Genomic DNA, 20,555 nt, shown 5'->3' on the forward strand with positions numbered 1-20,555 from the left:
AATGAATGACATTGCTTGCGTTGTGTTTTTACTTTTGAGCAGGCCCAAAAGAATGTGTTCCTGGAGGAGAAGGTCCAGATTCTGCAGCAACAAAATGAAGACCTAAAAGCTCGTATTGAAAGGAACCTCACCTTATCTAGGTAAAATAAGTTTTCGTCATGACTCATTACTTGCAATCGTTTAAATTTAATTAATATCTGCATGGCTAGCTACTTACGATTCGGCCACAAAGTATGTTTTGGTTCAGTTTGTTTAAGAGCAATAATAAAACTGGGGAACACAATTTTTGTTGAGTTAGGTCTGACACCTGTTTGTAACAAATTTCTCGGCGTAGAAGCCAAAACTAAGCTTAGTTTTTCAATATCACGTCAAGTGTTGTAGCTTTGGATTCCTGTATTTTGGAAATAAATTTAATTTCCAACATTATCGCTAAAGAGAAATGCCAGCGCAAATCCTCTTAATTGCGACTCTGCTTATTTTCTGTTTGCAGATATTGATAGTACTTACCTATTGGGAGCTTCACACACCTCTCACTGCCTCAACTGTGCACAAACAAGTTCCCCGTAGCTCTAGATGAGTCCAATCATGATAAGCTTGGCAAGTCTTATTACAGTTTTGCTTTGAAAAAAAAAATGAAAAAAAATGAACAAGCAAAAAAAAAAAAAAAAATTTGGGAATCAATATACCAATTTTAATTTTAATCAGCATAAAAATGTAATTCAGCAAAATTGTTTTTCAAACTTCTCCCCAGTATAAAAAGCCACTGACAATATTTTTGCTTGCTTGTTCTGTTGTGTACTGTTTACACCTGTACTGTTTATTTTTGCGTCTACAGGCAACTGTCAGAAGACAACGCCAACCTCCAGGAATCGGTCGAGAAGGAGAGCACGGAGAAAAAGCGACTCAGTCGAAACAATGAGGAGCTGCTTTGGCGTCTTCAAACCAGCCCTCTGATGTCTCCCTCATCCTCGCCCCTCCATCGCTCCTTCTCTAGCTCCCCCATCCCTTCATCTCCATTGTTCTCGTCCTCACCTGCTCCTGCACTGGGATGCCACTCCCCCACCCACTGCCAAGGCTGCTCTCAGCAGCCACATTCCAACTCCCCCTTCCACACTGCCAATCAGAATTACTCCCCTGGACCGGCCACACCCACCCACCGGAAAATGACCAATCAGAATTTCTCCCCGGGCCCATCTACACCCACTCACAGGGGAGCAACCAATCAGAATCACTCACCAGGCCCATGCACACCCACTCATCGGGCAACAGTCAATCGCAATTCGATAGCTTGTCTTACTTTACAGAGATAAAAACCTTTCACAATTTTTTCCTTACTTTTTTTTTTTTTTTTTTTAAATTGCTTCCTCTAATGACTATTCTCTCTTTCCCCCCTGATTGAACGTAAAAGGCGTTAAGTTGTGTCCAGACTGACACATCGAAATTTTTAACTTAGTTTTGGGTTTGACAACTGACACTTTCTTGCACGTAATGATCATTTTTAACGTCCAAGATAACTTAGTTCAGTCTTGAAAAAGTTGTTGTATATATTATGTACATTCGTGACACCAATAGTGTCAGCATGAAGTCACTTCCAAGTCCTACAGGGAAAGGAAATAGCACACAAAAACTAAATCCTGTAGTGCTCAAAACACAAATATATTTAATTAAAATGTGTTACCAACTCTCCCACTGGGATGAGTTGGTCAGCTCTGTTTTACAAAGCGAAATCTGCAACAAAGCGCCTTAATTCTACCATTTCACCAGCAACGGTCGGTCAATCTTTATCAACTATTTAGCATTTTTAATTGGTTTAAGGGAAGTTCTCTGCTTCACCAAGATTTAATGGAGATTATTTCGCTGACAGTGGAACCTCTAATATTGAACATTATTTCAGCATGCCAATCCAATTAATTTGGATGTTCAAAGAAATAATTTCCTGTTCAAAAGCTAGACATGAATTTGCATAAAATTTTGGGAACTTCCTAGAAGAGGCGTGGGCAAACTACGGCCCGGGGGCCAAATGCGGCCCATTAAACTTTTTAATCTGACTTGAAAAAAATTTAAATGAATAAACCTTGTTAATGTTTTATTTTTGAAATACTCTGGTGTGTCAAACGCAGATATTTTGTTGTAATGCTTTCGTTCACTTTCATTTAAAATTAAATGTATTTTTTTTTCTGCGATGCGGTGACGTTACCAAAACACTCCATGCGTCTGCTCCTGGTCCGGCCCCTCTGTCAAATTTTAGAACCCATTGTGGCCCACCAATCAAAAAGTTTGCCCACCCCTGGGTAGAACTACAGTGTGATACCACAACTTATTTCAACTTGAGCATTTTTAGAGACTTTTGAGAGATTTTGTACTTTGGCAAGCAAAGATTTGACATACGAGCAGTAATAATAATGGCAGTAAACTGAAGATTTGGCAGAGAGTAAACAATTCTTTAAAAATGTTTGAATTGCTTGCTTCAGACTGTTACTGCCTCAGTTGGTTGAAGTTAGTGTGAAACTAAACATGAAACATAGGGAAATTAATTTTAAGCATCTAAAAAAAAAAAAACTAAATTTCAACTCGCTGAATGAATGTAAAAGAGGTCCCGCTGGATTTAAATGCTGACATAATTGTAACCTGTTATTCCAACACTTTGCTTGTTACGGTTCTTGCTAGTTTAATAGGATCTTGTATGAAAAATGAGCATTTAATTGAAATATTTTGTGCGATATGGAGATTGTCCTCCAGATTTTGATTTAAAAAATGACAGAATTTTGTGATGCAATCAATCCTATAGCATGCACGAAGTGACAGTTTCATTTTCCGTCGAGTTTCTGACTAAATCGGGATGGGATCATGATATGTCCTTTGGGTCAACTAGTGAAATCATTTTTTTTTTGTTTACTTACAATGTAAACGGCAAAATTTCCACATGAGAGCTGGCACAGCAATTGCAGCTTTTATCCACTGTGCGCTTTCTCACCCTCGACACTGAATCTTGCATTTCCTGGCATCACAAAATTCCCTTCCAGACAGATGTCATCTGCCCTGTTATTGATCTGATTATATCCAAAAAGAAAATTGCCGGGCCCACTTCTTCCCACATCAGTCTAAAAGAGGCTTCAGACCGTTTATTACCACTTACTTTGCTACTTAAGCACGCATGCACTGTGAATGTCTTCCAGTCTTATTCTTACTGTGGTTTGTCTACTTATTTAGATAACTTAAGGAAGGAAATGAAAGGCACAGGGGACAGTCTTTAAATAAATTGACAGTCAATAAGCTACAAACAGTGGAACCTCCAAATTCAAACAGTTTGATTTATGCTAATGATTGGCTTCTATTTTTAAAACTGCTAGATAGGAGAATTTATTTGTTTGGGTCAGAAAGCTACCATGATAAAAATAATAATAATAACAATAAAAATATTAGCTTTAGTTGTTCCGCTGGCTCATCGTTAAACTTCAGTTTACCTCTTTGTGAAGATTATTTTCAACTCTTTCTGAAAGAATCTTTAAAAGCAAAAAAAAAACTTCTGCTGTTTCTGCTATATCAGAACATGTATTTACCAGAATATGTTTTTAAACTGTTTCAAATAACACACTTCTCACGCGTTTGAAATGTAATCATTCAGGGAATTTCTCCTTTAAACGTCACAATAACCTCTTTCAAATGTCTTTATTTTATACTTAAACTCTGGCTCATTTTTCTTCTTTAAAAAAAACAAACAAACAAACAAACAAAAAAAAACAACAAATGCAATAGAAACTAAGCAGGATTGTAATCCTAGTCCTACTTCAGCCTCAGGGTACACACGGGGGGCTGCTTTGACCAAGTCAACATCCTGATTTTCAGTTTGTTTACATGAATAGTGTCCTGCTAAAGAGCGTAACAGGTATTTAGTCTTTGCATGAAAACAAACAGCTGTAAATAAAATATATCAGAGAGAATGATGGGACAAAAGAGTTATATAAGGATACTGGTCATGTGTTCTTTTACAGCAAGTGTGGGGAACTTACGTCATTACTGTATATGGCACATGAAATGCTATCAAATAAACATTCATTAAAATCCCCAAAACATTCAACCCACTAACTAAGAATAAACATTTGTTCAATTGATGCATAATACTCGTGGATTTAAAGACTGTAAAAACGATTGTAATCAATTGTAAACGGTAAAAGTTTCCCCAGCCCCATTTTCCAGCATTTAGCAACGTTGTATCTGTATTGCACTTTCTTTTTCCAAATCGCAAAGTTGATGTTAATACGCCACACCAGCATTTTTGATGGCCATGAAAAGCAACTGCGTTATGACGGAATTACAAGGGTTTTTTTTTTGTTTTGTTTTGTTTTGTTTTTTTTCCTCCGGTTGGTAGACAGGGTTAAACGCTCATACACAGAGGAATGTCAAGTAAAACTAAGCATTTGATTGTTTCTTTTATGGATGATTTTGAGAATGTTAACTGTACAAAAACTGCCAGTCAGTCACTGTGTTTTCAAAAAATTACAATTGTACTTCAGGGTCACTTCAGGTGTAAAATAATACAGTTTACAACACAAAAAAACAGCTACATAATATTTAAACAACACGACGGACCCTGCCAGTGTGTCCTGTGGACATCTGTATCTCACTCTGAATGTGAAAGTAAGGTAATGACTGTATTTTCTATGATTCACGTGATTTGATGAAACATAAACATAAAAGGACCTCTTGTCGAAACAATACTGCATTTGTAGCAGCCATTTAATATGTCAATATGTAGCACTTAGTCCCCCAATGAGACAAGTCATTTGTCTTTTAAACAAGGATTGCATTTGTAAATGCTGATGTTGCAATTAAAGCTCTATATGGCTGTCGTTTTTTTTAATTTAGTCTCATGGAGATAAATGACACAATTCGATCCTGAGGGAATGAACGTGTTTGTTCTGGCACTGATTGTATGTCTGAATGTAAATATATTTACCACAAAACGTGTGTCTTAGTGCACCGACAAAGTAATCGAAGCATGTTTTGTCAGTCTTTGCTATTTCTCTTCTTTCAACTTCGAACATTGTGATGGTCAACATGTAGTTCTAAAGTGTGGCAGACCAGCTTGATGAATGTCATTTGAAGACATCTGTGTCCGTTGAGGAATCGGTCTTGCATCTCCACTTATCACTTGTGTTAGACAATAGAACAGACCTTCGTCACAAGAATTAAATTCTACTTGAACATTTTTAATGTCTCTGTCTATTTTGCAATTATTGAAGTTCCAAGATGGTGTTTTTTATTTACTTATTTATTTTGGAAGCGATACATGTGTAGCGGGGTGCAGAATGACTTGTCCTTATCAATCTGTCGCTACACATTTAATTTTTGAAGGGTTTTATTTTGGGTTGCCGAAACACAAAATATTAACATTTATTCACAACGTTCGCTCTGTACTGCCGTTTACAGCTTACGTGTGGCTCTTCTTCGCTCTGGAAATGCGCGACTAATATAAATTATTTAACCAATATTTAAATCAATAACCCTCAATAACTTACACATGCACACAATGCAAAAATACTGCACATCTGTATCATATACACAATGCCTCAAACTTACACATGTACTCAATACAAACATATTTCACAGCATTGTACACGACGCTCTCTCGCTATTTCAACGGCAACCTGTTCATCTACTTCCATTACAAAGTTACATCTCGAACGAAAAACGTCAGTAAACGCTTAATTACAATCTATCACACTTACTATCAATAAACACATTCACACATCAATATATGGTATTTGATCTCGATTGTCTTACCTGAAACACAAAATATTAACATTTATTCACAACGTTCGCTCTGTACTGCCGTTTACAGCTTACGTGTGGCTCTTCTTCGCTCTGGAATGCGCTGGTCCCCTTTTGCCACACTGCAAGCAGCGAACGCTGCCCTCTAGTGGTCAGAGCTAGCCATGGCAACTAATGTACACATAAGCAATAACATGAAACGAATACCCTCTTAACATGGCTTGCACTATTAATCAAAACAAAATATCTGTGAAAGCAATACAATTCCAAATACAATAATATTGAACATGAATATATGCCACACATGCTCAATTCTGTATTTTATCAAATGAATTTGCTTGTTTATTATACGCTACGTTTTGGGTAAGAATTTAGATAATATTCATTTTATCAATAGTAAAAGAATTGCTCATATTTCGGCACTTATTTTTCACAAAAGTCGAACAAAGTTAGGAAACACACAAAATGTCAATATGCAAGACTTTATTTTTACAAATCTCTGCAAGTTCTTAGATACACTCATCTGAAGTACCGTACGCTGATATTGACTTTTCATTCAGTACCTCAGGGCCTCACTGGTAAAATGTGGGAAAGCAAACTAATTAAACAATTAATAAATTAGTAAATGGGACCCCAAAAAACATTGTGAAATGATGGTACTTCTGAATAATTCCAAGAAATTGATAAAGAGCAGAATACTATGGTTACAATGCTAGAAAGAATGTTTTAAATTTTGATATAAGTCAAAGCATGCAATGGTTCCATCACAAAAAAAACTTGACATACCATCTCAGCAGAAAGGCATCGACTACAATCACATTACTCTTGACTGCATCAAGCAAATCCTCTGTTAAATAATAATAATAATTTGCCCTTTATTAGTCCCACAATGGGGAAATACGAGATTCGAACCCAGGCCTCCTGGGGAGACTGGGTCCTGAACGCGGCGCCTTAGACCACTCGGCCATCCTGTCTATACAACAACTTGCATAATATCATTTGAAGAGCAACGTCAGCAAACAAGGCCACTATTGCCGTCACTTGCGCATGAAGTGAGACATAACATCGATGGGTAGTGGGAAGATGATGGTGGAGTTCTTCTCCGCTGCGATGGTGTTGAGGGTCTGCAGGTAACGGAGCTGCAGAGCTGACGGAGACTCGGCGATGACCAGAGACGCCTCCTTCAGCGCGCGGGATGCGTTCATCTCACCTTCTGCTGCTATCACCTAGAAGAGCCCATTAATTAGCGAGTTAGTGGTAACACCAGTGGTGAGAAGTATTCACTCTTAAAACCGTTGTGTTAAAAGTATCCCAAAGCGCTAGGTCCAACTCATACATACAAAACTTTCACCGGTTTGGCTCACATAATATTTTTGGCCCAGTTTTTACACTCAATCAGAATTATTATAGTTTGGGAATTTTTATTATAGATTAGTTTGTGTTTTGTTTTTTAAATTTAGTTTGTTTTATTTATTCTTCAGGGCAGCTTTGTTAGTTTGTATTGGTTTTAGTTTTTTTTTTGTTTTTTTTTTTGGGCCTTTTTAAGGCCGTACGTGGCACACAGGCCTTTAGTTTCAACACTTTATTTGTATAGCTACTCCTTTATTACCTTGGCCCTGGCCTCTCGTGCAGCCTCGGCTTCAGCAGCCATGGCTCTCTGCAGCTGATGAGGTAGCTTCACGTCTTTAATCTCAACACGTTCCACTTTGATACCCCAGTTGTCTGTAGCTTCATCCAGGTTTGACTAAAAAGATATAGTGAGAAAACAGTCAGTCTTTAGTTTACAGGCATCGTGGCGTTTGCTGTGGCAACTCTGAACCAGAGACGGCGTATTTGCAGTTTCTTGATGCTTTTACTTCCACTTGTTTATCGTTACCTGCATGCTGTGAGCGATGCTCTCACGGTCAGAAAGGACCTCAGCCAGGTTCTTGGTGCCCAACACGTTTCTGAGGGTGGTCTGGGCGAGCAGACGGGTGGCAAAGTCAGCGTTGGACACATTTGCGACAGAAGCGATGGGGTCATTGACCCGGAAGTACACCACGCCGTCCACGCTCACTGTCACCGAGTCCTTTGTCAGAATCTGGAGGGGGAAAAAAACAAACAAACAAAAAACAAACTTTCAGATTTTTAAACCAGTTTGTTGGGTTGCTTTCTCTAAAGCAAGTTAAATAGACTGAGCAAGCAAGTCGTGAATTGCATTTTTTAATGATACCCATAGATACAGATCGTTTGTGCCATCATTACCTCTTGCGGGGGGATGTCGAACGAAACAGTTCGCAGATCAACTTTAACACATGAATCAGTGCAGGGCAAAATGAAGAATATTCCTGCGAATTACCGGTGAACAAACAATGTTTCAGTAAAATCAAATAAATGGTTGAAGATTACAAACACACACTGGATTGTTCATACCTGGTCCTTTCGCCTTTCTGTCTGTGATGCGGCCCAGTCTGAATATAACTGCACGCTCGTACTCCTGAACTATCTGCAAAAAGAATCAGGCATAGGCTCAAACCACAATCAGAGAGCCAAAGGAAATAAATGCTGCTGAGCATTTAACCGCTTATCCCCTCCCCCACACACACACCTTCAAACAGAACCAAATGGTGATGGGGAAGAGGCATATTGTGAAGAAGCCAACCAATATGACGATAAACCAACCACAACATCCCAAAGACCCGGTCTTCTCAGCTGCAATGACAGACAAGAAATGTATCATTTAACCTTCAAACATCGATGTGCTGCATGCAATCTTCCATCAGAACAATAGTACGACCATAGCATGTTTGTATAATAGTTTATTAGTTTGTGGTAATCTCATATAGCCATTGAAATGCATTGTGATTGAGCTCCGACTTCATTCAAAGAGGAGCTCAACACAATGAAAATACAAACAGCGAAATGTTGACTCAACCTTTATCTCTGCTTTGTTAATATTTAAAAAAAAAGAAAAAAAAGTAAGCCAGGGATGGGTCTGCTTTTCATTATGTGTCGGTAGTTTCCAGTGCAAGTCAGTGTATGTTGCTACGACAGTATAATCGTAAGTTAGGACTAACCTTTGCTCACAGACACGTTTGTAAAAAAAATATGTACAAGAAATGGCAGTTAGATCTTAACATGGCTAAAGCATTTCTGAACTGACCTTTTTGTTGCCATGTTCTTTTTGCTTTTTACTCGCGCAGACAATCACCATTGTTCTCTTTTTCGAGGTCGGACCACATGATTTGCCGTTTCCCCATTGCTGAACTAAAGGAAATTTTACTCTTGCTATAAAGGAATGACTTGGTCGCATAACACACCGCCTTATGGGACATTGAGTCGCATGATTACTCATAATCACAAGGCAAAAGAAGTTTCAGTCATGTTTGGACACTCTTGGAACACTCATATTTGCATTGCAAGTACTTTTATACAGGCTATGTGCCAGAAATTCTTATTGTTTTCTTTAGAGCACTCATCACAGCTGTGTAGTGAATTATTACGGTCAATGAGGGATTTATGAGCACTATCACAAAGTATGATCTCAATAAACGCAATTATTATCATTATCTATATTTATAACTAAATATTAGACATATATTTTAGCTCTATAGTAAAATGTCATCACCGGGGAAAGTAAAGTGAGAAAAGAAAAGACATAAACTTGAAACTACATGACATCCAATTTAAATGAAGGAAGTACTTAAATCTATAGAACAATTGTTTGACTCTACTTTTTTCTTCTTGTTCTAACGAACTCCTGTTGAATGATAAAGCCGTTATAAAGCTCTGTGTAAACAAACAGCGGTCACATGCTTTGGGGACACATTATCTCAGTGTGTCTCTATGACGATGCCTTAAGCTGCTTCGCACCTTTCTACCTGCGCAGGTACACAATAAACTTATGAACATTATCCTAATTCTATTTTAAACAATTTCTGTGAAGAGGAAATACTTGCACATCTACTAAAAGCAACAATCCCAACAATTTCTAATTATTAGCTACAAATGAGGGACAAAAAATCTTGATCTTACATATTAAGGCCTCTTTGCTGTGCCCCGTCCGCTTCTGACTTTCCATTTGATCCTCCATTTCCATTCACGCTGGGAAAAGTGAAGTGAGAGAGTCGCTTGAGTGAGAGTTGCAAGAGGTGTTACTAATCAACATGAAGTCATCCGGGGCCTTTTAAAGCTGCAGTATGGTATGGTACAGCTGAAGGAAGGTGTGGCTCTGTGTCATTGACCTAGGAAAATCAGCGGGCCGTCATTACGAGTTAATAACTTTATTCCTTGTTTGCACAAACTGTGACCGCAATCGGGATGGAAACAATACCGCTGATTGATTCAAGAAAGAAAGCAAGTTTTTTTTATTTATTTTATAGGCATTCCAAATAATTGCCTGATAGCTTGAAACTTCCACAAGAAAACTGAAATTGAAAGACTTTTGAGCATATCAAGAAAATGTATGTTTCTTATCACCTATTTCCACTTTGTATCTTATGGGCATAGGTCACTCACCTCGGCCCCTGTTCCAATATATATATATATATATATATATATATATAAATTTTACAATTTTTTATGAAGCTTTTTAACAGATATTTACTTCAATAATCTCTTGGAATTAATACAAAATGACCAAATATTAAGCATATTTAATTCAAAAACAGTTTTAATAGCTTTCTTGGATTCTTGAATATGATCTGAATTGAGAGTTCTTGACAGGCATTTTTCTTTGTAACAATTCTCAAAACTGCTCACAAGCAGCACACTCCAGCAGTGTTCAGTGGTAGCTTGAGCAGTGTTTTGTTTTGAGATGATGTGCTAAAGATGGACTGCTAATATGGTACAGTATTAGAATTTGGTTTTGCAAAGTATAAAAATTTTTTTTATGTAAATAACACTGTTTCACACACGTTTAAATTTTCAAACTTAAACTCTTGACTGCCCTAATATTTTATATATAGATATATATATGTGGGTGTGTGTGTGTGTGTAAAATCAAAAAGTCACATTAAGGAAAACTAAATGAATGTTGGTATACACCCAAGGGGAATAAATATAAGAACGTGTTTTGCTTGAGTGTTTCGATTTATTTATTTAACCACATTTCATTGGCTCGGCACAGTTATAACAGGGCATTAAAAAAAACGTACATTACTGACAAAAGCAATGAAACAAATTACAATTCAATTAAACAAAAGACTCACAAAGTAACAGTAGATATTAAAATGTAGAGTGAGGGACATAACAGTTACAACACCTTGCATCCAAAACTGTTTTGAGTAACAGCAGCAATAAGTGTTTCACTCACTAAAATAAGCAATGGGAGCAAGGCCATAGCAGGGAAAAAAAGGACTATCAAACTCAATACATCATGTTTCAGTATTTGATTTCATCACTGAATTAATTTGAGCAGTTGTCAACAACTCCCACATTGCTATGGTCATTTCATCATACATGGCATCATGTATCCGTAAACATTTCATTTTTATTTAATTCATGTTGGTAAAAATGGCGACAAGACAACAATTAAAACTACGAACTCACAGCAGATTTAAAAAAAATAATTAAAAAACCCTTTACATCTGTTCACTATGACTAACACGCAGCTATTTTTCTCTCATTTCATTTCACAGTCTTCTGTTTTCATTTCGGACATGAAAACAATTTGCTGAAGGTCCAGAGAGTGCATTGAAAGGAGTGGTCAGCATGTAATCACAGTAGACCAACAGAGCCTAAATGAACGGTAGGGATCACTGCCAACCCAACTGGGGGTGTAGGCCAGGTTGAAGGGGGAAAGGGTTTCCTGGGCCTGCGGCATAGTTGCTAAATGCATTGGGCTGAGGAGGTAAGCCCTCCAAAGAGGATGCCGGATGAGCCTGAAATATGAGAAACTTTGATCAAACTCAAATAGAGATGTCGTTAATCACTAGAGTAGTACCAGTGAGCATACTCGTAAAAATTATGGGATTTCCGGGGAAATTTCAGGATAAATCCAAAATGCACATGTGAACTTCTTGGCTACGGACGGTTCTTCAACCATGTACCTCAAAGTCCGCTGCAACACATCTGATTCAAATAATCAGATAATCATCAGGATCTGCAGAAGCTGGATAACAATCTTGATCATTTGAATCAGGTGTGTTGCAGCAGGGAGAGAAAGAAAACAGGTAGGACGGCTCTCTCAACTCATCTTTGTGCTGATGAGACTCAAAGCTTGGTGGCCATTTCCTTCAAGGAACACCTAGTTGGCAACTTGGTGGAGGTGCTGTTGATATTTAGTTCTGTGTCATCTTGGTTTCACAACGTCAAAATGTGAAAAGCCATAAGGAAGAGGATCGTTAAAACACTACTTGTAATTGAACCACGCCATGTCTTGTTCATTCATTAGCCATTACACACATGTTGGGAATTTTGCTGTTCAACTCCTTGTTCGAGAACACCAAGTTGTGGAAAACAATACTCAAAAACTGAACACTTAGACGTGTATTCAAAAGTTTAAAGAAGTTCTCATTAAATACACCGGTAAAAGCTATTATAGATCATTTTAGATTGATCCTGAAGTTTCACCCAAAAGCCAACCATCCCGAACCTTTTGTGAGTAGTGCATGAAACTGTTAGTGTGTGTGTGAGTAGATGAGTGCGTGTGTGTGCGTGTATTTGTGTGCGTGCATGTGTGTACCTGCAGCAGAGAAGGCTGCATAGCTGGATTGTGGAGGCCACTGAGAGCGGCAGGGGAGGCAGCGGCGGGAGAGAAGCCCGGGACACCAGAGAAGGACAGCAGGCCCGGGAAGGCGCTGTTTGCTGGAGCTTGGAGGCCACTGCTCAACCTGGAGTACATGTACAAAATCCACAATAATTCAAAGTTATTGTTAATACAAACACATGTTGTATTGAATCACCACATCAAAGGAACTAAGGCACAGGTCATCGAGTGGACTAAATATGGCAAAACAGTCACTTCATCATGAAGTGGACATCATACCAACATTGATGAAAATACGAGAAGTGTTCAGAGAGGCTGCTAAGACGTCAACAGAAACAATGAAGGGACTTCAGTAATTGCTGGCAAGCACACACATGCGACAACAATCTGTCTTAGTCATATTTCTGAGCTCAGGAGTGGAGTGTCAAGATGAAAGACTGATCTTAAAGGGAAAGTCAACCCTAAATTTTCCTCCCAAGAACATGTTCTGTGTGCCTTCACTCATCAGAACACGCCATTCTGCTTGATATTACGTTTCCGGAATATGAGTTAAGCTGTAAAATCCCCCCGCTTTTAGCCATCTCGGGGGGTGGCCTTTTTGTCACTTCTGTCGACTGAAAATGACATCACAGTTGCTCAGGGCTGAGTGAACGACCACTCATGGCTCAGCTTCAGAAAACACGTGAGCCGTGATTGGTCATTACGTGAGCTCTGACCAACTGTGATGTCATTTTCAGTCGACAGAAGACGACAAAACGGCCGGCCTCTGAGATGGCTAAAAATGGGCGGATTTTGTTTCTTAACTCCTATGCCACAAACACAGCATTATGTTTAGAAGAATGAAGGTGCGTAAAACGTTTTATTGCTAATATTTTTGAAGTGTTGACTTCCCCTTTAAGAAAAACATTCAAGCCTGGTAACATTTCACTAAATAAATCCTTGACTTTGCTCATTTGAAGAATTTAATTGGTGTGACAGCCTACTAAATGCAATATTAAAAGAATGTGCATATTTATGCATCCGGGTGCTTTTTCCCTTAAAAGACTGAGTTAGCTAGTTTTAGGTCACAATAATAGTAGAAACGTTTTGAAATAGATTAACTTGGTAATGTTTTTTTTTTTGTTTTTTTAATATCACAAAAACCTGGTATTTCAACCGGGGTGTGTAGGACAGGAGCCTGTCACATGTCAATTTGAAGGGGTGACTTCATGGAAATACTGTGAAATTGACACCTCACCATAATCGTAGGGTAGGGCTACTTGAGACAAAGACCAAACACTCCACCTAGGGCAGAGTCCGATCTGTCAAAGATATGGCTCCATTTGAGATATAGTGGTTAGAAATAGTCTCACCACCCCTGCTCAAATGCTAGGATTTGTGATGTAAACAAATAAGCAACAGCTAAATCATTTCAAATTAATTTGATTTATTACCTGTATAGTGCAACTGAAAAATATATTTTCAAATGGGTGAGCAAAAATAAGCTTATATTTATTTTCACTTTATGGCTCACTATCCTATCAAATATTACACAAAAGGATAGACAATATACTGAAGTAATGACAATCCTTTCTTGATTTACTCATCCATGGAGTTAGTGCTTGAGTGCCATGGTTAAATCTGTTATATGAATGGCAACAGGTGGACGCCAATGTAAATTATGTACCCGCTGCCATCTGGTGGAAGAGCATTTAACTGTTCTGACATACCCAGGCTGGAAGTTGGAGCTGAAAGCTGATGCAAAGCCAGGTAAAACCGGCGATGATGCTGGGACGCCGGCTGCCGCTGCCGCCGCCGCCGCAGCCACCGCCTGCATTGGTGCCACCGACGCAACAGAGGTTGGAGCGGCTCCTGGTAATCCCATGAATGAAGGCAACACGGGGCTCCCTGCACTGTGCCCGCCTGAAACACCCAAACCTGTGAAAGCAGCTGGGTTTGGACCAGGCGGAAGGCCTGGGAATATAGAGGGAGCAGATGTGAGGCCTAGCCCGAATGGAGAGGCCGCGCTCGGTGCAGCGTTGGGAGCCAGGCCGTGGTAAATGGAGTTTGGGGAAGGATTTGAGATGTTGCTCGATGAGGGTATGGATGTTGGAGGGAGGGAGGAGGAAAGAGCAGGAAAAGGGGAAAGGCCTGGGTAGTGCGGTGGTCCTGGGCTGCCAGACAAAGCCTGAAGGCCGCTGATGGCGACGGGACTGGCAAGCGAGACTTGAGGAGAGCCCGGCGGGTGCGAGAGCCCCAAAGAACGGGCCAGCGCAGCCTGGGCTGATCCCGGAACCACCAGAGGGCTAAGTGACGGCGTGCCAGAACGAGACGTCCCCTTGAACGCGGATGGCACGGGGCTGTTACTGCCGCTGCCGCTCCCCCCGCTGTGTCTGTTCATGGCTGCACGTTGTTGCTCATGCTGAAGATGTCCAGGTGGGCCCATGGCGGGCTGAGCCTGGCCAGAATGGGCAGGGGATGGTTTGGGGCTGGGGCCTGGAGTGGAACTACTGGGAATCACTGGAGTGGAGGACCCAGGGGTGTTGGATTGCATTTCAGTCGGGGTGTAGCTACGGATCACCGAGCCTGGGTGGTTACCTGCTTGTGGGTGTATGTTACTGAAAGGTTGATCTGCGGACTGGGAAAAAGCCCTCTGCTGAGTTGAGCCTATGGAGTTCAGCTGAGACAGGGCGTCGGGGCCGCTGCGGGAGGTGGCAGGGGTGCTTGGTCGGGAATGAGAATGGAAAGGGGAAGGGGAGAAGCCCCCTGTGCCAGGACCAGGAGTTCCACAAGGGGTACCTGACGGCGTGTGGGCTTTAATGACAGAAGATGGAGTTGGTGTAGCATGGCCGGTGGGGGTCTGAGGACCCGCTTTAATGACTGATGGTGACGGAGCGGGAGACGGAGAGTTGTGAGAGGGCACCATGCCGGGAAAAACAGGTGTGATGGGAGTTGTGGGGGGCGGCTGAGAGGGGGAAGCTTGCGGAGGGACAGGGGTGGACGGTGTGGAGCCGTGAGGAATTAGCAGCGGCCCACTGTTGACTCCTGGTGTCGTGTTCTGGGGGTTGGCTGGTTTGGCATAGCCTAATGAGGAGAAGACATCATGACTGTAATTCCGTTCTCATGAGACATGACTACACTTTTGAAAATTACAGTGGTACCTTTACTCACGGTGGCTTGGTCAATTATTTGCTTTGTGATGCAAATAAAAAACAAAAAAAACAAATGAACCTTCTAAGTTAAGGTGCCACTGGAATGTTTGACTCCAACACGTATAAAGTATAAAAAATAGAAAATAGCAAGAACAAGGTAGAATAGAGAGAGATTCCCCACGTGCAACTTCAAAGGTTGGAATATGTTATAATACATGTATTATATATTACCTTTGGGAGAGGGGGTTGTCTTATCATCATAGTAGGTTTGGCAATTTGATTAACATAGCTCATTTCGTGCACTTTGTTTAAAAATGACAAATGTAATGAAAAAAAAGTCCCCTCATGAGCCGCAAGCATGAATCCAGAAAGAAGACCAGAGACGGCATTAGTCCGTAGCTATTTGCGCCCTAAGCAACCAAATGGTCAAAATTGACCATCGACATTGACTGACCAAAAAACACGGCACATTGATGCAGTTAGCATATTTCCTCAGATACCTTGACTGTGCTATAACCATGTGTCGTGTCTCAGCAGAGTAGACATGGCATCTGGAAAGCTCAAGTTCACCGGGAGAATGAACAATATCCAATATGATTATTAAATCCCATTTGAACAACTAAAAAGCCCCCGTTTATCAACGCCTGCTACTCTGCAGTTGAGTATATTTCAGCCCTGGCCACCTACATGAGGAAATACAGTAACTACAATGCAGGCCGTACTTCAAGATGGTATTGTATTGAATTGCAGTAAACGTTTTGTTCATTGAGAACTCAAAACACAGAAGACACTGTCAGGGATGCCGACGCGTCTGATTTCCCTAGAAACCTGTGAGGTGGAAATCAGTACAAATCCCGACATTGGGAACGTCAAACAGATCCTTCCAAAACAACCAGAGGCGAGTCGTAACAAGATATTAAACTTTTTGGGATAATGTTTCCTTGTCAGAGTAGTTTTAATGTAACATACTTTTTACTTGAGCACTTTTGTTAAGAAGAAACACTATTCTGTTATATCCAACTACAGTTTGTTTGCCACTTGTATTCTTATCTAGATTAATTTATTAATGGTTGCTAAATCTACATTGGCTTACTCCACTTGACAAATCAAACACAGTCAGGAAGTCATGATTTTAGAGTGACTCATTCATGTGAAAAATGGCAGAATTTTACATTTAACTTCCACATATAGCTGTATCCTACTCACCCACATTCCGGTATATGAAATGGATAGATGTTGTACTCTAGGAAATGTATCATCAATTACTGTTTCAATTGTCAATTAATCGTTGCACCTCTAATTTGAATTTGCCCGCTCATGCGCCTTTTAAAAAAGGTTAAGATACTTTTCAGTTCAGTAGGTTTTTTTTCCACTGATTACTTGCTCAAGTTATTATTGGTCGGATTAGTTTTTACGTTTACCTAAGTCATATTCTAAAAGGAACACTTGAGTATACTATCTGGCAACTCTGCCCACCTCTGGAAAATAACAATGTGCTTTTATGTGCAACTCTTTTTTTACTCACCAAAACAGGGCATCTGTGTGATTATTAAGGACACAACGTCATTTTCTAAATTAGAAGGATCGCTTCAATGTCAGTCATACTGGGAGTGATTTCCATCTCCTGGTCATTCCAGGAAATTGTGAAGATTGGCACCTATGCATGGTCTTAACAATAGCGCCAAATCAAATGAAAAACTTTACAGCCTTAAAATGTACTCGAAGTTGTCATTTTCTGGTCATTCAGTGCACTTGAAGTAAAAAAAAAAAAAAAAAGCATTTTGTGCACCGGATAGCGCATTAAAGCTGCAGAAGCGCAGGTAAGCAGCATGCCAGCTTCAATCGGCTTCTACTTGCTCACACACATACAGGCTTCTCTGTTGAACCATACCTGCTACTTTGTGGGCAGAGTTGTAGGGGGGAGGGGGCACATTGGCCGTTATGACCCCTCCCATTGAAACAAGGCCTGCGTTGTTGTACGCACCTGTGTAGCAGTTTAAAATACAGCATTGTCATTGCCCACTACACAGTCACACAAAGTACGCTGCACCAGTTACACAGCAACTATACTGCAATCAAACAGTATCTGACTTAATGCCCACCACTCAATTATATTGGACCTTTTCTGCCATTAGTCTACAGTGGAGGTTAGCTTTGTGTGTCGCCTCTTACTTGGAGCAATTGTAGCATGGGGTCTGCACGGGGGTATGGGATAGGGCACAGGTCGGTGAGGGTTGTAGCTCGAAGGGAACTGTAACATAAGTCACATTAAAATGAGGGGGAAAACCTCATTCACTCATCAAGCAGATTTTGAGTGCTCCAGTGTTTGAGTTTAGAATATCACAATATTCCATGATAAAGGACCTTACTGGTTTGGAGTGTCCGATTATGCGAGTGGCAATCCCTTTCCCCTCCGTACTGTTTGAGGTGTCATCTTTCTTCTCTCCTTCTTTCTTTAAGGGAGGGATTCCCTGTGGTCACAAGGAGCACACATTCAGGGATCTTCATCAAAAATGAAATACAAGAACCCGAAATTATCAACATGAACAATCTTAATTATTTATTATGGATGTCACTGACAAATCACAAATCAGAATAGCAAATGAATGTTCAGAAAAGTGTTATGTGCATAATGTATAACAATTCTAGTCTATTGAGTGCACTGGTTCATAAATAAGAAAAGATTAGGCAAATATTTACAAAAGGAAAAAAAGCAGAAAGTGCCACAGCAATTTATGTGGTTCACTGCAACGGCTCCGTTGCCTTTTCCAGTGCCCAGGTCAATCATTTTCAATTTCGCATTTTCAGCATTACAAGGTTGTGCAGTTGAGCAGGGCAGATTGTGATACTAATTCCACTGTTTTCAGGTTGTATTTGTTAAAAAATACATAAATAAATCAAGATGGAATTCAAAAAAAAAAAATCATGAACAGTAAACTTGATTTTGATTAGTTAAAGAGAAGTTAATAATATATGAGAATCTGACAGCTAGCATCTTTATTTAATCTGGGGGCAAACTTTACTGGAGGCAAACTTTTTATGCAATCTGAAGTTTACGGGACTCACTGGGAATGTGCCTGTAACCAAACTGGGTCTGCCTTTTGGATATGGATTTCCAGGTATCATACCGCAGGATGAGATCATGGCTACAGGAGCCTTGCAACCCACCTTACATACCTGATGAAAAAAATGGTCAGTGAATTCAGTTTATTAGCAGAGGTTATACATAAGATTTAAAAACATGAGTGAGCTATATTAGGAAAAAAACAATAACCACTTGTCCAATCACAAAAAGTTTATTTAAGTAACTTGTTTATTTACTGCAAATATAAATACCTGTTCTAGAATTCTGCGAGCACGCTTCTTCTCCGACAAGTGTATGCGAAACAAATCCTCAACAGGACGGTAATTTTGAGCATCAGAAATATTCCTGCAAAGTAATGGAGACCAAAAGGCTTATGGGGTAATCTAGTAATTTCATGCCTTAAAAAAAAAAAAACAAACAGGATGAGCTCCCAAAAGGCCCAGTGTTATATTAGCTGATTCACTCACAAAGCGATCAGCTCCAAGACAATAAGTCTGTCCTTTGAAAAGGTGAAGCAATTCAGAACGTTGGCAACTTTGGTGGTGGGGATTGCCACCATTTTCTACAAGAAAAAGTGTCATGTGTCATCAGCAAACTGCTTGTCCTGTAGAGTATCCTCTATTAAACATGGCATGTGACAGAAAGGCAATACTGCATGTTTTACTTGTATCCAGCATTATAATTGCAGTTTCATTTTACTTCAATTAATTTTTTATAGATTTAATCTACCTCACATTGACTCATCATGTTCTAAAAAAAAAACAAAAAAAAAACATTACTGACATGTTGCAGAGCTTTTACTGCTTTAATTTGAGGTTCTGCCCAGGAGAAGTATTTCAGTATGTCCATGACCTGTATGTAGATGGACAAGAAGACATCATGCAACAATTGACCACTTAATATGTACGGAATCTCATCTTCTATTAATCATAATACAAATGCTACGTAATACTGTTTCTAATTACCTGTTCGCTGGAGAAGTAGCCATGAACTTGCTCAATGGCTTTAATCCGCTGATCGGTCAGGACACACTGAATAATAAATAAATATATCAATTATAAACACGATACTTTATGTGACTGTTTATCACAATTGTGTTTCGCTAAGCAAATGTTACCTTTTTTATTTCATCTATGACGATGTCAAATGACTTCTTATCCATGATGATAAAATTAAAAGACCGCCTGTTTTAAAATGTGCCACATGCGTGGTAAATCCACTATTCACAGTAAAGCTGATACCGTGATTCAAGATAATTTAAGATGATCTTGAGTATGAAAGGCCAAACTATGCTGGCCTGAATGCAATACTAGAAGAACGCATATTCCAAAGCATTTAAAAATACTAGTGTATTTACGGCACTTCTCATTGATTGCACGCGACACAACTTTCTTCTAGTTGGAACAATGACTTCCCCCCCATAACAGAAAAATAAACGACAATGCCGAGTGCAGGACACAACCTGCCTGCATCACATCCCTAACAACAAGCTAGTCAACTTTAGCTGCCCCGTTTACAAGGATGAACTAAAAGGCGTTATGCATTTGGAAAAATATGTTTGATCGCCCGCTTAATTTGTTTTCTTCTAAACCCGATACAAGAAATTATTAAAATACGAGCATAAAAATGATAAAATTAACAAAAATGTGACGGGTACGATAGCTCATGTGCTAGCTTCAACTGACAGCTGGCGCTAGTCAAGTCAACAGAGTCAAGGACCTTGGTAAGGCAACTCGACAGAACGCCATGTAGACTTTTGAATACAACTTTGTATATTTGACAAATTACAAATTACATCCGGAAAATTATGTTTTATATATATTCTAAATTTTAATAATGTAATAATATAATCAAAATACGTTTTTATAAACTAATTTCA

At 39.6% G+C, this 20,555-nt stretch overlaps 3 protein-coding genes across 5 annotated transcripts in view; 1 reads left to right on the forward strand and 2 right to left on the reverse strand.

Moving 5' to 3' along the window:
• The window catches only part of mtus2a (microtubule associated tumor suppressor candidate 2a), a 39,415-nt gene extending 34,206 nt beyond the window's left edge, over window positions 1-5,209 (forward strand). Inside the window, exons 15-16 of one of the 2 annotated variants that reach the window (XM_088279249.1) lie at window positions 40-140; window positions 836-5,209. In XM_088279249.1, coding sequence (XP_088135375.1) covers window positions 40-140; window positions 836-1,310 — 576 coding nt within the window. In that variant the 3' untranslated portion in view covers window positions 1,311-5,209. The remainder of the gene's footprint in view (window positions 1-39; window positions 141-835) is intronic. The other variant, XM_088279250.1, reaches the window with a different exon arrangement.
• A 1,031-nt stretch (window positions 5,210-6,240) lies between these two features.
• Window positions 6,241-9,908, reverse strand: stoml3b (stomatin (EPB72)-like 3b). Its single transcript, XM_088279794.1, has 7 exons — window positions 9,787-9,908; window positions 8,360-8,463; window positions 8,185-8,257; window positions 8,017-8,099; window positions 7,649-7,852; window positions 7,382-7,516; window positions 6,241-6,998 (listed from the first exon to the last, which is right to left on the reverse strand). The coding sequence occupies exons 1-7, from the start codon at window positions 9,848-9,850 to the stop codon at window positions 6,810-6,812; spliced, it is 852 nt and encodes a 283-aa protein (XP_088135920.1). The 5' UTR covers window positions 9,851-9,908; the 3' UTR covers window positions 6,241-6,809.
• A 925-nt stretch (window positions 9,909-10,833) lies between these two features.
• proser1 (proline and serine rich 1) lies at window positions 10,834-20,391 on the reverse strand. Of its 2 annotated transcripts, XM_088280234.1 has the most exons (12): window positions 19,794-20,391; window positions 19,642-19,707; window positions 19,460-19,528; window positions 19,144-19,238; window positions 18,928-19,021; window positions 18,658-18,768; window positions 17,961-18,062; window positions 17,764-17,842; window positions 17,483-17,575; window positions 14,170-15,523; window positions 12,437-12,584; window positions 10,834-11,633 (listed from the first exon to the last, which is right to left on the reverse strand). In XM_088280234.1, exons 1-12 carry the CDS (start codon window positions 19,836-19,838, stop codon window positions 11,508-11,510), a joined length of 2,382 nt encoding a protein of 793 aa, XP_088136360.1. In that variant the 5' UTR covers window positions 19,839-20,391; the 3' UTR covers window positions 10,834-11,507. The 2 variants fall into 2 exon arrangements, with proteins under 2 accessions (XP_088136360.1, XP_088136361.1); XM_088280235.1 differs by lacking the exon at window positions 17,483-17,575.
• Window positions 20,392-20,555: the final 164 nt, after the last annotated feature.

The sequence above is a fragment of the Idiotropiscis lumnitzeri genome, chromosome 17, assembly GCF_059441095.1.
Source record: "Idiotropiscis lumnitzeri isolate Australia: NSW breed Sydney's pygmy pipehorse chromosome 17, RoL_Ilum_1.0, whole genome shotgun sequence".
Classification (NCBI taxonomy): Eukaryota; Metazoa; Chordata; class Actinopteri; order Syngnathiformes; family Syngnathidae; genus Idiotropiscis; species Idiotropiscis lumnitzeri.

What these genes read in the sequence shown, in the direction of transcription:
- stoml3b (XM_088279794.1), bottom strand. Translation starts at nt 9,850, where the DNA reads ATGGAAATGGAGGATCAAATGGAAAGTCAGAAGCGGACGGGGCACAGC. An exon ending in GCATCGCTCACAGCATGCAG is followed by an intron (nt 7,517 to 7,648) that starts GTAACGATAAAC and finishes ATATCTTTTTAG; the next exon opens with TCAAACCTGGATGAAGCTAC. An exon ending in CACGAGAGGCCAGGGCCAAG is followed by an intron (nt 6,999 to 7,381) that starts GTAATAAAGGAG and finishes GGGCTCTTCTAG; the next exon opens with GTGATAGCAGCAGAAGGTGA.
- proser1 (XM_088280234.1), bottom strand. Translation starts at nt 19,838, where the DNA reads ATGGATAAGAAGTCATTTGACATCGTCATAGATGAAATAAAAAAG. An exon ending in GCTACTTCTCCAGCGAACAG is followed by an intron (nt 19,529 to 19,641) that starts GTAATTAGAAAC and finishes ATCTACATACAG; the next exon opens with GTCATGGACATACTGAAATA. An exon ending in CTCTGCCCACAAAGTAGCAG is followed by an intron (nt 15,524 to 17,482) that starts GTATGGTTCAAC and finishes TCTCCTCATTAG; the next exon opens with GCTATGCCAAACCAGCCAAC.